Source organism: Macrobrachium nipponense, chromosome 40 (assembly GCF_015104395.2).
Source record: "Macrobrachium nipponense isolate FS-2020 chromosome 40, ASM1510439v2, whole genome shotgun sequence".
Classification (NCBI taxonomy): domain Eukaryota; kingdom Metazoa; phylum Arthropoda; class Malacostraca; order Decapoda; family Palaemonidae; genus Macrobrachium; species Macrobrachium nipponense.
In genome coordinates this window covers 49,880,836-49,898,189 of record NC_061101.1, presented here as the reverse complement: position 1 = coordinate 49,898,189, position 17,354 = coordinate 49,880,836, and the positions used below count along the sequence as shown (strand labels likewise).

Below are 17,354 nucleotides of genomic sequence, written 5' to 3'. Positions count from 1 at the left end.
ATGAAAACCAAATATTATGCACTGCTGAACGGAACAAGTAAAAAGTGAAAGGAAATTTAACTAAACCCTTTCAATGCAAAACTTGCAGGAAAAATGCTATAGCAACTCTGACTATACACACACTGGATCAAATGATCACAACAAAGTGGAACTGGTGAACCAGCTTGCATAGGATGATCAGAATTACCATCCAGGGTATCATTACTTGTACATAAAGAGTCTTTGCAGCATCCTTTTGGCCCCCAACTACAACCGCTTTCATTCCTTTTACTGTTTTGTTCATCTTCTCTATCTTCCATCTGACTTTCCATCCTCTAATAAATATTTCATAGTGCAACTGCATGGTTTTCCACCTGCTGCACTTTTGAAACCTTTTTAAGTCCCAGCAATTTGTCAATTGGCCTAAATTCTGTATTTATTCTACCATCCTAGGTCTAGTGTGTGTGCACATTACATATCCAATATAGAACTGAAATTACTAAGAAGAAGTGGCTAAACTTGAAGCAAAAGCAAGAGGGTTGCATGATCGAGTAAAAAAAAAAATCAAAATATAAGAAATATTGTTGAAGAAAATCTTAAAAATGCAGATGAGGTAATCATAATCAAAAATGAGTATAGCATTAAAAACCCAAATCAGTGTGATGTACTTTCACAAATACTGATTGTGGATGTTAGTCCCAATAGTGAACCTCTCGTTGTGCAATGTAAGCGTTATTTAGAGCGTCTCGGTGGCGTGCTTGGTATGGTGTTTGCATCCCACCTCGGTGGTCGCGAGTTCGATTCTTGGCCATTCCATTTAGGAGTGAGAGATGTGTATTTCTGGTGATAAAAGTTTACTCTCGGCGTGGTTTGGAAGTCACGTAAAGCCGTTGGTCCCGTTGCTGAATAACCAATGGTTCCATGCAATGTAAAAACGCCATGCCAACAAACAAACAAATAAGCATTATTTAAGGTTGTTAGCAGTGTCCCTTTGGCCCTTTTCATAAATCATCAATGTCACAAATGAAGTTGAACTGAATCACAGTAATATGATATATATTATCTATATATATATATATATATTATATATTATATATATATTATATATATATTATATAATAATAATATATATAAATATATATATATATAATAATACTAAAATAAATCACTAAAATAATGTTTCTGATCTTCAAGATAAGAAAAGTCCTCAGAAAAAACTCTGCCTAGAATATAGAAAAAATATTCATGACTATAACAAATGAATCCAGGTGTCAAACCAAAATGAATAAGGCTACCTAATCGATTACACTAAGCGCCTCAGCGGCGTGGTTGGTATGGTATTAGCGTCCCACCTCGGTGGTCGCGGGTTTGGTTCTCGGCCATTCTATTGAGGAGAGAGAGAGATGTGTATTTCTGTTAATAGAAGTTCACTCTCGACGTGGTTCGGACTTCGGAAGTCACGTAAAGCCGTTGGTCCCGTTGCTGAATAACCACTGGTTCCATGCAATGTAAAAGCACCATACAAACAAACAAATTAATCGATTACAAACCAATCAAGAGAGGTGTACATCAACCAATAGATTTATGAGAACAACATAAAGACTACTATATTAATTACTGAAAATGAAGTTTCTAAAGAATAAAAATGTAACTCCAGTTAGCCCCGTAGGTGGTAGTACCGTCGGAGCACCTCATGGGGCATGGTAAGCATTACTGAAACTGAAAGGTGTTTTGCTGCATCTCTTCGGCCCCAAGCTGCACCCACATTTTAGCCATGTACTGCTTTGCTTCCATTCCTGCTTCCTTTCTTCAGTCTTTTTGTCCAGCCTCTTTAACTCTCACTTAGTGGAAATTTCTTCCAGTTTCACCTCTGGACTCTTGGTCTCTTGCATGTCATCTTTATTTTCTGAATTGTTATGTCTTGCTGTCCAGTCACTTCAACTCGTACTTTTCAGTGCCTTAAGCAATGAATGGCTGAAAGTGTTACAGTGCTCGGCTTAGCCTAAATTTCAGCTCCACTGCTCCCTGCTATCTACGGGGTTTACCACAAAAAAGTCTACCTCTTTCAGCTCAGATTCTGCTTCATCTCTACGGAGGAAACTGAAAAGTAAGGGAGGTTATGTATTTCCGAAGAAGCAGGTAAGACCCATAGAATATACTAGAGTGTCTTGTATATCTATGGTAAAAACCTACCTATCCTAATGGTACTAAAGCCCTAAAGACATCAAATTCCTTTGTTATGTTTGCTAAATAACTCCACTTTTCAAGATGACCAGAATCTCCAATTACTCAAACCTCTTATGACCAGTGACCGCTAAATTCCTTCCTTTGTTTACCTATTCTTATAATCCTCCATATCATCTGTCAAAAAAAGCAAGATTATACTTCAGATCGCTATAAACAGTATACATTAGAACACATTCGAAGTAAAGGCCCACATAAAGCAATATACACTGATGGATCCAAATCTTCTGCAGGAGTTGGTTGTGCTGCAGTGTCATCATGCAAAATAAGTCAGAATTCATTGCCAATTGAAGCAACTGTCTTTACTGCTGAGTTAACAGCAATTAATATTGGCAATCAATCAAATAAAATTGTCAAATAATAATCTGAATACTAAATTTGTAATATATTCTGACTCAAGAAGCGCAATTGAATCCCTCAAGAGTTATTCACATAAGAACCCTTTAGTAAAGGAAATTAAACAAATCATCAATAACTTATATTCACGTGGGGTTAACACTGAAATATGCTGGATTCCTGCCCATGTTGGAATCCAAGGTAATGAAAAGGCAGATGAAAAGGCCAAGTTTGGGATAAATTCACCAATTTTTGACAATAGATTGCCTGCTACAGATTATATAAACTCAGTGAAGCAGTGCATAAAAACAAAATGGCAAAATCTGTGGCATAGTGAAGCAGACACCAATAAATTAAAGTGCATCAAACAGAAAGTAGATTTGTGGAATACATCAGTACAAAATGAAAAACGAGCTGAAGTAATATTAACAAGATTACGAATAGGCCACACAAGACTAACTCACGAGTATTTAATGATAACTCCACAAGGGAACATCCCTCATGGCAATGTGTGCAATACAATTTTAACAGTCAAGCATATTTTATGTGAATGCCTAATTTTTAATAGAGAAAGAAATTTATATTTATGCAATAAATCATTATCAGAAATACTATCAGAATCAGATCATTTTTCTTTGTATAGAGTTATAGAGTGTTAATATTTTTAAAAAAGACTAATTTGATTAATAAGATTTAACATATACCGTTTTAAATAGATGACTTTTGTCATTTTTATCTATTTCAGTCTTTTATAAGTTCAATTCATATTTTTAATTCCAACCTCATATATCACTTAACAATCCCCTCATTTATCATTATTTCATTATAATTCATTAACTTCATTCCATACCATTCCATATGTTGTAGACATAACATTTTATGGGCGTATTTTTTAAATAATTTCCTCCCGAATGATTTTGGGCCAGCACTGTAAGAGTCTGGTTAGACTCATTGGGCTGGTAAATCTTAACTTTATAATAATAATAATAATCCTCCGTGGACTGGTGATTTATTAGAAATGTTATTAACAATGTGTAATCTATTGTCTTTTCATAATGTTCGTCACTGCCCTTTCATAATACCTACGGTAATCACTTACCTCTTATAGACTTAAGCTCATGCTTTTCCAATATGGTTGGTATGGTCATTGCCTGCCACCTCGGTGTCCGTGAGTTCGATTCTCGGGCATTCCATTGAGGGGTCAGAGATTTCTGGTGCTAGAAGTTCACTCTCGACGTGGTTAGGAAGTCGTAAAGCCGTTGGTGCCGTTGCTGAATAACCAATGGTTCCATGCAACGTGAAAACACCATACAAACAAACAATATCTGCATACGTATTATTTAGTGTGTCTAGTCAATTGCTGGATAGGCGAATGAATACTAAAAATGCTGTGATTTTTTAAATCATTTTCATTTGAGAAACCTTATAAAGAGCTCACGGTGAGACTAGTATACTGTACTACCCGAGAGCTGGAAATTTGTCATCATCATTTCACTGAAGAAACTTAGCGACGACACCACTGAATCCAGTAGCTACCAGTTGCGCTAATCAGCTGTGTATGTAAGCAAATGTAAAAGATGATCAACACAAGGTTAGTTTGGCACAGTATGTGAAATGCAAAAGCTTGACCTCTCCGTCCCAGTTTGGTTTTTGAATGAATCGATGTATTCTAGAACTCCTGATTAGATCATCCACCCAAATTTATTACTGTTTCTTTAAGCAATGTCAAACCATGTGGGTTTTCATTGATTTTTAGAACGCCTGTGGTATAACTTAAGGATATTGACGACTTGGCAATCTACTGCACTAGCTGTGATGCCACATGAGCTTGTAAAAACTTGCAAAAGTCAATCAATGCCTTCAGTATATGGACTGAGGAGCAAAATTTAACTTTCCAGTATCTAAGACTGTTCTTTATATTAATCAAAGCTGGAATATTTTGTGTTCAAATTAATTTAATTTTGAATTATGAAGTATTTTGTGTATGCATCGAACAGTTATAAAGTATGAATTTCATTGTGACTAAACTTTGTCAGCTGCACTTTGCAGGGTTTTGGTGAAAGTATGAAAATGACAGTTATTGCTGTATTTTTGCTCAGGAGCTACCCCTCTTATGGAGACAGAACGTTTATTATGCTGAAAAATAGGCACTACTAAATACTACTTCTAATAATAACAACCCTCATATGCAATGGCTGTTAGTAACTATTATTGAGTTGACACAGGATCACATACATTTTCTTAGAAAATCCAAGCACTAGCAATAGTGTTAGCAGTACTGAAACCGCATTGCTGATATTGAAAGAAAATGTTTAAAAAACGGCACATCTTGATATTCAGAATGAGCTTTTGGATTAATGAATTACAGTTTTTGTGGTACTTGTATCTAAATATAAATTAAAAACATGGCCCGTGCAACTTTAATCTGAAGGAGCAGTTATGATAGAAATAAATAATATATCTATTTTATTATTCATTAATACTTTTATTTTAAACAGAAAAAGCTTTGGATTAATCTATCAAAGTTTTTTCCTGGTACTTGTATCTAAATACAGATTAAGAACAAGACGCGTGCAACGCATAATCTGAAGTAGTAGTCGTGATATAAATAAGTAATATATGTATTTCAGTAATTCTTAATAGTGTTTTAATTAAAATATGAGAAGCGATTTTATATTTTTTTGCAACATCAAGCCATAAGTTTGAAGTAGATTGCACAGAACCGCACCTGTTAGTAGCTGGAAACAAGACTAATGGAAGACGCCCTTGTTTTGATGACAGACGGAGACTGGGGATCGTGCTCAACCGAACCATAGTCAGGATTCGTGTTTATGTGTTTTGATGCCCTTGACGTAGTTCCTCGAAATTCTGGAAAATGTCGGCGTTACAAACGTTAATGGAGATGGGATTCTCGGAAAATGCTTCGTAAGTTACTTGATTATTGACGAGTATTCCTGGATTATACCTAGTTTAAGGAACACAAGGTAACAAGGACATTGTTAGGCTATCTAGTAGCTAGCTACTACCTAGTAGGCTAGTTGTTGCCTAGGGTAACCCAAGTTAAACCTTATGAGGTTCGTGCTAAAATTATTTGTTCCTACGGAGATGTAAAATATTCTCTGGGTAGTTGGCGGTACGACGGGATCGGGCCCTTACACTACCGCCGAACGGAAGCTTACTAGGCTAGGGTAAAACACCGCTGTACGGGCACTTGCACTGACAAACGAGCCACTTTTTCACTTGATATTTAATTGGTGAAACAACAATACAATTCAATATTTAAGCATACTATGTGAAAGATTGAAGTTTCGTCAACAAAATGAGATACCTAGTGGGAAACACCAGCGACTACCAACCCTTATCACGGTGGACAGGTCTTATTCACTCGATATTTAAATGTTGAAACAAGAACACAATTACAATTCCAAGCATACCATTCAAAAGATTGAAGTTTCGTCAACATAATGTGATAGGGTAAAAAACCGCAGGGTACAGAGTGGACAATGTACGATCAGCGTGAACAATCCCAATAAAAGTACATTATGGGTAAAAAACCGCATGGTACAGTGGTGGACTATGTACGATCAATGTGTACAACCCCAGAAAATACATTATAACGTGTCCTGTAGTAGTAGTAGTAGTAGTGTGGGTGGGATATGCCTTTGAAACGGCTCCCTTGCTTCTTTTATTCCTCCTTTGTTTGTGTTTGCTTGAGCTTCTTCTCTCTGAAATACACATTTCTTTTATAAAATCTTTCCTATTCTCCACTTCCTCCCTCATTAGTACTACCAATAAGATTATATTTGCTACTAATTCCTCTTTATTTTCTTGATATGGTTTGCTGCATAAAGCTATATCTATTTCTAATTTCATTGTATGCTGGAGACAGTAAAGTAAGAAATGTTCTAAATTTTCATTTTGTTCCTCACAGTATAAACATTTTGTATCTTCTCCTTTTATCCTATTTCTATCATTTAATCCTAGTATACCTAGTCTGGCCCTACTGATCAGCATTGTTTTTTTTTTTTCAGTGTTATCATACCAGATTTCTTCTCTTATGTTTTCGTTTCTTTATTTTCTGTAGATTCTTAATGTTGACTTTTCATTCATTTCTTTTTGCCATATTTTTCTGTCCCAATTGTTTATTATTTCTCTTAACTGTTTGTCTTTAACTGCTTCAATTTTACTTAAGTTTTATGTTTAGTTCTTTCATGTACTCTTTTACTTGCATTATCCAGGGTGTTTTTTTGTTTTCATACTGATCCTTGTTATCTCATATAGGAGCCTATTTCCACCATTTCTTTAGTGTATGTTTCAGGTAGAAAAGTTTATTCTTGATATCTCTAGATTGGCAGGAAGAGGCCCTATTTCAGATCTTAACGCACACTTGCTGTGTAATTTGGCTTTCAATATTGCTCTGTATACTTTATTATCTATCTTCTGCAATTCATTTATTGTTTTCCTGTCAAGTTCATGACTTCCATCGCATACATGAATGAAGGCCATCGCTAGTCCTTTCCAGTACAATTTCCTATTTTTACCCTGCTACAGCTTTTATTGATGACTGCATTAGCCATATTTTGCCATCTGCTTTGCTTTAATTTGGGCCCTTTTTATCTGTTCTCTGAAGCAGTCTTTCATGTTGTTGATTGTTACTCCTAGGTATTTAATATTCTTAACATATTTTTATTCCTTCTATGTGTTCCATATTCTCCACATCATCGCTACTGTACCAGTCTTTGTATATTATATGTTACTCTTGTCTTGTTTTATGTTTTTAGGGTCCAAACATTCACTTGCGATTTCCCTAAGGGTTTTTTATTGATTTTGTTATTTCTTCTAGTGTGTGCCCTAGTATTAATCCGTCGTCTGCATATAGTGTGCCACTATCCTTATTACTTCATTTCTGAAACCTTCTGTTGGATTTTCTAATTTTTTCTATTATCAAGTACGTTTTATAAGAAAGAATATAGTTGAGCCATTGCATCCCTGTCTTATTCCATTGGTTACGTTTAGTTCTTTTGTTCTGTATTGTTAAGGCATAGGCTTGTTACGTCATTTGTATATATCTTTGCAACTGTATTTATTACTTCTGCATGTAGCCTGTATTTCATCATGACCTCAATGAGCTTTTTCCTATTAACCGAGTCAAATGCTTTTTGGAAGTCTATTGATACTACAAATAATGGGTCCTTCTTCTGTAAGTCTCTTGTATGCAGTATTGCAAGATATATAAATTATCGATTCCTCTCCTTTGTGCAGTAAAGCCTGTTTGTAGTTCATTCATTTTTCCTATATTTCTAATATGTTTTTCTATTTTGGTTCTCAGGATCCCCATGAAGATTTTATATGATGCATTTGTTAGAGCAATTGGCCTTAGATCTTTGACTGTGGGGTTTTGTTTTGTTTTTTGGGCGTAATTGTTGTTTTTGACTTAAACCAGCTTTTCTGTGTTTTCCTGCCCTTCAGTATGTTATTTAAACAATTCCGCCAATTCCTTTTTTAAGGTTGTTTACTTTGTAATAGTAATTTGAACAGTACTGGCTTCATTCCATCTGGTCCTGGTGCTTTATTTGTCTTCATTTTCTCAAGTTGATTTTTTACATCTTCTTCTGTTATGTTGATTTCTTCCATGGGTCTGATCTCTGTCTCTGTTGGTCATACACTCCATGCATATGTTCCCTTAAAGATATATGGCATTTCATCTGCTGTCCTAATCTTTTCACTATTTCTTCCATGTCAGGTTTGTACTGTTCTTTCTTGCTTTCATTCCATATCTCGTCCTATTTTGTTTCTTCTTTTTGGTATATTGGTTTCCCAGAATTTTACCAGCTCTTTCCCTAGGTTTTCGTCCTTCTTCTCTTTGCTTATTTTTCATCGAATATTCTTATCCATTCTTTTTCTGATGTGTCTTTCCTCTCAGCATGTCTATATATTCCAGATTTTCCTGTGTCTGTTTTATCATTCTTATCTCATTTCTAATCTTTTTTCTTCATATTTCTTCATATGCTTTCTTTATTATTATCTGTACTTTTTGTTTTTGTTTAAGATATGCTTCTTCATAGTATCTTTTTTCTTCTATTCTTGTGGCTTTCCTTTTTAATTTGTTATATACCCTTCTTTCTTTGGCTTATTTCTTTCTTTATTTCTTTGGTGACCCATACTGGTTCTATTTCTTCTTGCTTTCCTGTCTTTAAACCCTTCTTTTGATTATCTTCTCTAAGTTATTTGTTTTTTGCTTCACTCATTGTTTTCTTCCAACTGGGTTAGATCTCCTTTTTCTGTCTTGTTGGCTTACTTTAAACTCTATAATATTCAAGGTATTTCCTGGTAGACTCTTCTGTAACTTTCAAATATTTGATTTCTTTTGTTTCATTTCTGAATGTTTTCCTTACCTTACTTTAGTGTTCATTTTGAATTGGACCTTTATGAGGTGATGGTCTGATAGATCATATTCATATTTTCCCTCGTCTATCTCCATACATTCATATTTTTTATACATATTTTGGTTGACTAGGGCAAAGTCTATAGCACTGTTCTGATCTCCTCTACTCCAGGTTATCTCTCCTTTGCAGCTGGGATCTCCATTTAATAGCGTTAGGTCATATATTGCAATACACCCCCTGAACACCTGAACTAGCCCTGGTCACTTACTAGCCCGAACCATCATTTATTAAAATTTTACCAAATCTTTGGTTAAAATAAACGATCAGTGTTGCCAATCTCCTGGCAAACACCCTCGTTACCTAGTTACCAGCCCAGTAGTAGCCCTGCCTCACGGGCCGGTCACCCTGCCCTCTCACGTCAATCACTTATCGTTCGCGGTGGAGTACAGATGTATCCACAGCGAACTCCTTTTTGGTCTTGCCCGGCCTTCATTTGCACCTTTGATTTGATTCATTTTGGTGACGAATTACGCATCCCTTTGATTACGGTTGGATTGCTCTTAATACCTTGTCATTAGACATTGATTCTGCAAGGAAGAAACAACACAGGCTACGACAACGACTACTGCATCCTCGGCCACGACATCACAGAAAACGACAACGGAAGTTCAACAACGAATATCGTCTTTGCCAACAATGCAAGAAAAGGATGATACCCTATGACACGATAGTCATTCCTTATGCGTAAATTGTAGGCCTGTTCAATATAAGGTAAAGACAGATGTTTGGAATGTCAGGAGTGGTCTTTGGACCAGATGTTAGGGTATCTCAAACATAGGAAAGGTCTCGTATTAAGAAGTAACTGTAGGCAGAAGAGACTAACGTAGATCAAGAAAAGACTTAGAGACAGTGCTCTTTAGAGACTTGAGAGTAGGCTGACATCGAGTATGACATCTGTTACCGATTTTATGTCAAGATTATGTGAGGATACGAGCAATAGGGATACTGAAATTACTAATCGTTCTTTTTCCAGCTCCCCTGCCTGTTCCCGAACCAGCCCTAACCGGTGCTGGGGGTTATGGGGATCCGCAAGCCCACAGGGCAGGATCCGCCGTCCCCCCTGGCGCGGAGCAGGCAGTGTTGGCAGCAGATTCCCCTTCCATCGATGTGTAAGTTCTCAGGATAATAAAAACTTAGGTCAGATATAGACGAGTAGGATAATAGGCTACATAGTGTTTAGTTTTAGGAAGAGAAGTGCAGGCTTCTTCGGGTCGGTTTTCTATTAAAAGTAGTAGTTTATAGAGGACAGTGTCAGAGCATCTTTAGGCTTTTTTCCTGCTTCGAGTTCCTTGCATCAGAAGCTTTTAGGCCATGGTTTGGTCTTTCAGATATGCTCCGTTCGTCTTTAAGGTTACTTTCCCTCTACGTATACGATACGATAATTGTTAATATCAACTAATTCTCCGTTCAATGCATATTGACTTACGATATTCATTATGAAAGAGAAATCGAATAAATTAACTACGGTTAGCCTAGTGTTCACGATGATATATCGTATGCATATTCAGTAGCCTAGCCTAACCTCAAAGTATTCGCTGTACAACATAGTTATTTTTATATTGGCTAACGCTGTAGGCTCAAGGAATTCTTGATTCGGATAATTCAATACAGGTGTAATTGAAAACGAACGAGAATCCGATCTGAGGATAATTAAATATGAATGTAATCGAACAGATGAAGATCGGATTCTGGACTAAAGCATTATAATTGTATTATGTGTATCATCATATTGCGTAGTATAAACACTAACTCGGCAGTCATTCACGCTGGAATCAGCGGATGACGAATACGGGTTTGCGTCGCCGTATCCATCTATTCTCTCCTGATTGCCTAAAATGACTAACGTAACAACACTCACTTATGCCAAGTTTGTACAAACGTCTTAAAGGAGACGTGTGTTCAACTATGTTGACATTTAACATAGTCAATGAGGTATCTATCTTGGGGCATATAATCAGATGTCAGATATAAGGAATTTCTAAGTATGACGTCTTCATACATTTTACAGAATATTGCCGTCAGTACTACATTGCGCTTATGTCAATTACAGTTACAAATTATTACCAGTCGTATTATCAAATTACAATGACACTGAAATTAATATTAGGCCTAATAAAGTTAATTACCTTTAAATATTATTTTATTACTTTTCAATTAAATTACAATTACACTAGCTTGTCGTCAACAGCACTATTGTAAGGAGAAGTGGTTTAGACAGACAAGGATGCCGGCTAGTCTGATTTTTTTTTTTTTTTTTTTTTGTTTTTTTTTTTTTTTTTTTTTCTCCTTGGCTTCAGATTCAACCATATCACTTGGTCTCGGCTAATGTTTTTGTCCTTAGCATATTAATGAATATCTGGATACTTAACTTATGGAACGAAGTCATACTGTTCGTCTTACGATGTAATTTAAGACCAAAATTTGACTGATACGTCTCATTGGAAGCTAGTTTTTCCCTCGGGTTAGAAGCGTTAAATTTAGGATTCCGTTCGTTTTCACTCGTTTTCATAGGTATTACGAACCTTACACTTTATATACGTATTAATCCTTTGTGTGAAAACAACAGTAATGGAGCTCTTTCATGCTATTAGTTTCTTTTACCACGGCTGCGTTGGAATTCATACAAAAGCTCGGACTTCGTGTCCAGGTTGCTGATGCACGTAATTTTGCCTTATTAGCTTCAGCTGCATTTATAACATGAATACAGTAATTACCGTCGCACGCGGATGAATACAATAACGGATGTTGCTATCGGATTCGATTACTGTCACACGCTGATCAATACAATAAAGTGATGTTGTTATAGGAGTCGATCGCATTAGCAACAAGTTCTCGTTCGGTAGTTCATAGCTGTACGAAGTTATACGAGTATTATCGTTAAGATAATACCCTTTTAACTTGATGCAGTTTGCGGAGGTGGAGATATTGGACGATCGTAATTTTCGTAATTTCTCTCTCTCTCTCTCTCTCTCTCATCTCTCTCTCGTCTCTCTCTCTCTCTCTCATCTCTCTCATCTCTCTTTTCCTGATTTTATCTCTCTCTCTCTTTTCCCTGATTTTATCTCTCTCTCTCTTTTCCCTGATTTTATATTCTCTCTTTATCCTAGACAATTGTCTTGTCTCTCTCTCTCTCTCTCTCTCTCTCTCCTCTCTCTCTCTCTCTCCTCTCGTCTCTCTCTTCCTCTCTCTCTCTCTCTTTCTTACTTTTCTGATTTCATATCTATCCATATTCTCTCATCCTATTTTCCACGCTCCTCCGAACACTGGACTCATTGTGCAACAGAGGTTTTTCTTCCTTTCACACCTTTTCAAACTTTGTCAATTTCCCTTCAGCGCTGACTGACCTCATAGGTCCCTCAATACTTGGCCTTTGGCCTAAATTCTATTTTAAACCCAACAATCTTGCTGTCTGAGTTAGTATTAGAGTAGGGAGTGACTATTAGGAATATGTATAATGGTATTCATGATATGATATATCACAAGAGTTTAATTTTAAGTATTAGGACAGATAGGAAAGAACATGTCTAGGTCTATCTGAGGGTATTCTTCCAAGTGCCAACCAGGCAGAGTACAGACAGGCAGGTACAACACTACAAGAGAGGACATCACTACGATCAACGACACCGTCGCAGACTCACCGATGGACATGGTTGTCTCCTCCCCGTACATGAGAGGCCTAAGGCCACATAGGAGGTCTTCAGTTTCCCTCCATACATGAGAGGCCGAGAGCCACATGGGAGGTCTTCAGATTCCCTCCATACATGAGAGGCCGAGAGCCACATGGAGGTCTTCAGATTCCCTCCATACATGAAGGCCGAGAGCCACATGGGAGGTCTTCAGTTTTTCCTCTACTCAGGTGAGGCACATAGCCAGCTGAGAGGAAACAGGTTTGTATCCCTCCCGCACTCAATGAGTTTTGACCTTAGGGTAGAGGTGCAGGGAGTTTTTCCCTCCACATATGGGAGGCCTAGAAGGCCACACATAGGAGATTAGCTTGGACGAGTGACAAATGAACTTGAGACTGACTCGCGTACTCAATTATATTGACTGACAACTGGTACAGTGGAGGTGGCCGGGCAGATTTGATTCCCCACCTCCAAAGTAATGTTGTTTAATCGGGCTAGTTCAGGTGTTCAGGAGGTGTATTGCAATATGAAGTTTTATTGTAAAACTAATATTGTAATACCTACCTGAACACCTGAATGATTCCCACCCTCCTCCCCTCTCATACAGAGTTATTGAGTTTATGATTGACGTGAGAGGGCAGGTGTGACCGGCCCGTGAGGCAGGGCTACTAGCGGTGGGCTGGTAACTAGGTAACGAGGGTGTTTGCCAGGAGATTGGCAACACTGATCGTTTATTTTAACCAAAGATTGGTAAAATTTTAATAAAATGGTTCGGGCTAGTAAGTGACCCAGGGCTAGTTCAGGTGTTCAGGGTAGGTATTACAATATTAGTTTTACAATAAAAACTTCATTTGTCCATTAGGTCCATAACTATTTTCCATTTTGATCAAGTTTCTTGTGTCCCTATGAAACCTAAGTGCCCATTGAAATCCCAAGGGACTATCATAGGCAGGTCTGTGGATTTTTCTATGGCTACATGTAAGGCACTTATTATTTGTTTATTTCTTTCTTTATCACTAGTTTGACATGTAAACCAGAATTATGTTGAATATTGTTGTTCTATAGTTAACCTTTACTATTAGAATGTCTTTGTGTTCTGACTTTTCTTTTTCTATCTGGATCTCTCCTTTGGTTCTATACATTGTTAGTAGGCCTCCTCCTTTGGTGTCGTCTTCCTCTCTCATTGAGTCTACCACTCTGATGCTTGTTGGGAATAGTAATTTTTGCTGTTTAAGGTGTGTTTCTGTGATGCACATAATTGTGTTTTCTTTTGTTATTTCCACTAGCTCGATTATTTTTTGCTTTTGTCAGTCCTTGGGTGTTTATAAGCTTTATTTCAAGATTTCTTGATATATCTTCTGTCTGCTCTAATTTTTCACTTTCTCTATTACAAAATTGCTTCTACCGTCTAACCATTTATCTATCTTTTGCAAACCACTTTTTTCTTCTATGTCTAATAGTCTAAGATTGTTACTGAAGTTACTTCCTTCACCTACCTGCCCTAAACTAATTTCCCTTCTTCTATTCTTCCTCAGAGCTCTTAACATTACTACTATATATTCTATTTGTTCATGAAACTTACTGACAGAGTATATATAGCGTATTCTGACGTCCGACAGAATTTCAAAATTCGCGGCACACGTAGTGGTGGCGGTCAGGTGGTAGTACCCATTCCCGCCGCTGGGCGGCGGATATCAGGAACCATTCCCATTTTCTATTCATATTTTTTCTGTCGCCGGTGCTGCAAACATCTGTTTACAGTACCTCCGTCTAGGATTTTTTCATATATCTCGCTTAATATTATCTGGATTGACTTTTGGTATCGACTTCTGGATTGTTGGATTGGCACGCGGAATAGTGGATTGGTTTTTGATTTTGGATTGACTTTTCTGGATTCAGTATGTCTGGATCAAGTTCGGGAAGTTTTCAGAGTGTGTGTGAGAGTGAATGTAAGGTGAGGCTTCTTAAACCTTCAGTTGATCCTCACACAGTTTGTATGGATTGCAGGGGCATGTTTGCGTGGTTGATGATCGGTGCAATGAATGTAAGGATTTGGATGATGATAAATGGAGGATGTATGAGACCTATCGGCGTAAATTAGAGCGCGATAGAGTCAGGAGGTCTTCCTCTAAGGGCAGCTCTACTAAAGGTAAGGATAGTAACATTTCTCCTCCTCTAACACCAGTAGATTTTGCCCAACCTAATCCTGTTTTGTTGCCTTCGGGCCCCAGTGCTGTGTCTGGAGAAGGTAACACCCTTTCTCTGATTCTAGAGTCTATTCGTGCTCTCGAATCTAAAGTTTTGGCCCTAGAAAGGACCGGCCCAGTGAAAGTTTGTGTCAGTGCCCCTAGTGTTGTGGAGGGGGAGGCGTCAGATCGGCCCCATAATGCTCTAGGCTAGACCTCTATCGGGGGGGGGGGGGACCCTCCCAGGACTCAGGGAGTGGGTATGTCGAAAAAGCCGCAAGAGGGTTACGGGGGCTCACCGATCTGGCGTCCCCTTATTCGGCAGCCCTTGTTGCTAAATCCCAGGCTGCCAAGGAGCGCGCACGAGCGCGTATCCTGAAAGATTGCTTTTTCGTCCTCCGAAGCGTCCTCCCCTTGCGCAAGGGGTGGAGCGCTCGGAGAGACTCGCGTCCGTTGAAAAGGACTTTTCGCTTTGAGGACGCTTCACGTCCTATGTCTCCTCTTTCGTCAGAGGACGCTTATGACGCCTTTCCTCCTCAGAAGAGAGGAAGGCGTTCTACCGATGAGGACGTTAGTTTCCACGCACAGGCGTGTTCACCTGAGAGGCAGATAGCTGTACCTGCTAGAAGGAAGGAGGCGTCCCCTCGCCCCTCGCCTTCTCGCAGTCTCAGTCCTGCCCCTTCATTTGCTCCTTCGTCACCTACGAGGATATCCTTGTGTCCCTTCAGGACCAGATTACGTCGCTGATGGCTCAGAGGACTTGCCCAGCAGCAGTCGAGTCTAGGCGTAGGAAGGACGTTCGGCTGCCCGTCAAGAGGACGAAGCGGCCTCATTCTCTCTCAGCTCGCTCGTCTCTCTCTCCGCCTCCGGATCGTCAACGTTCTCGCTCTCCTAGCAGATCTTTACTCTCTCAGGAGAGGACGCTCGTCAAGACGCTCGGCGTTCGAAGCAGGACGCTTTGCGCTCTCGGCAAGTAGCGGTTGAGGACGCTCGGCAGGACGCTCGGCGTTCTAGACAGGACGCTTTGAGAGCTCTTCAGACTCTTTTAAGGACGCTCGGCAGGAACGCTCGGCGTTCGAAGCAGGACGCTTCTGGTCTTAGACAGGACGCTTTTGAGGACGCTCCGCAGGACGCTCGCCGTGTGAAGCAGGTACGCTTTTCGAGCGAAGCAGGACGCTTTTGAGCCTGCAAAGCAGGACGCCCGCTCCTCTAAGCAGGACGCTTTGGCGCTGCTCTTCAGGAAGCTCGCTCTTCCTTTCGAAGGGAGCTTCGGTTAGTCAGTTCACTTGACTTCTAAGGATGCTTCTCTTTCGGAAGATGTCCGTGCATCTAAAGAGCAAGCGTACGGCTGCTTCCGTACCTGTAGTGGATACTTCCAACCAACGGAAGTCTTTATTCAGGATTGAGCCTAAGGGACGTACTCCCTCTCCTGATAGGTGTTCTCCAGTTCCTCTTAGGGAGGAGAAAGCATAGTAGTCCAGGGAGTTCCGTAGAGGAAGAACAGCCGGTAGCTTCAGCTGTCTCGGACTACAAGGTTCTTGTTAGGCTGTTACGTTCAGCATTCGGAGACAAGTTCCAGCCTACAGCCCCTAGGTCTCCTCCCTCACAACTTTTCGTCGTCTAAGACCGTAAAGACCCCTGAAATTCGTTGAAATGAAAACGTCTCTGTCGACCAAGATGGGCGGTTTTTAAAGAACTCCAAGACTTATGTCCAGAGGAAGGATCAGGGCAAGACCACTTTCGCCCTCCATCCACCCTCTAGACCTCGCAGGGAAAGGAGGAGTTTGGTATGAGACCAAGGAGGATGTCGGGTGATAAAGGCCCTCCCTTCGTCCGCGTTGGGGTGACTTCTCCAGTTTAGGGTGGCGCCCAGAGGAGGTCTCTCTTAGCGTCGGCTAAGGTGACCTGGACTCCAGTTGAGACTGACCACCACTTGAAGGGTCTTCTTCCGTACCCTTAACGTATTTAATTTCCTAGACTGGTGTCTGGGGAGTTTTTGGACCGTCAGTCTAGAAGTCCTGATTCCTCTCAGTCTGGGGGGTGGAGCTGTCCAGCGTGTTGTCATGTATGGACAAGGCCGTCAGGGATGGTTCGGAGGAGCTAGTTTCGAATTTTGGAACTGCTTTCCTAAAGAAAAGAGCATTGCTGTGCAATTTTACGGCTAAGTCGGTATCTCCCGCTCAGAAACGGATTTGCTCTTTGCGCCTCTTTCGGACCATCTCTTCCCCCAGGCTATGGTAAAAGGATCTTGCACAGAGTTTGCAAGAGAAGGCGACCCAGGACCTCTTGGTTTCAATCTTCAAGACGTCCAGCGGTTCCTTCCACGTCAACTTTCAGCAAACCCCCGAAGAAAGTCAAACCCTTTCGCGGGGCAACCCCCCCTCGAGAGCAGCTCCTCGAGGGAGAGGTTTTCAAGAGGAAGAGCTTCATTCAAACCGAAAACCAGCAAGTGAAGATCTCGTCCTTCAGACACCAGTCGGGGCCAGACTGGAATTCTTTGCGGAGTCTTGGAATCAGAGAGGAGCGGACCCTTGGAC

General features: G+C 39.7%; 1 protein-coding gene across 2 annotated transcripts in view; it reads left to right on the top strand.

Moving 5' to 3' along the window:
- The first annotated feature begins 5,319 nt into the window (after nt 1-5,319).
- LOC135212147 (UBX domain-containing protein 1-like) overlaps nt 5,320-17,354 on the top strand; it is a 178,873-nt gene continuing 166,838 nt past the window's right edge. Inside the window, exon 1 of one of the 2 annotated variants that reach the window (XM_064245559.1) lies at nt 5,320-5,484. In XM_064245559.1, the coding sequence (XP_064101629.1) occupies nt 5,435-5,484 (50 nt within the window). In that variant the 5' untranslated portion in view covers nt 5,320-5,434. The remainder of the gene's footprint in view (nt 5,485-17,354) is intronic. The other variant, XM_064245558.1, reaches the window with a different exon arrangement.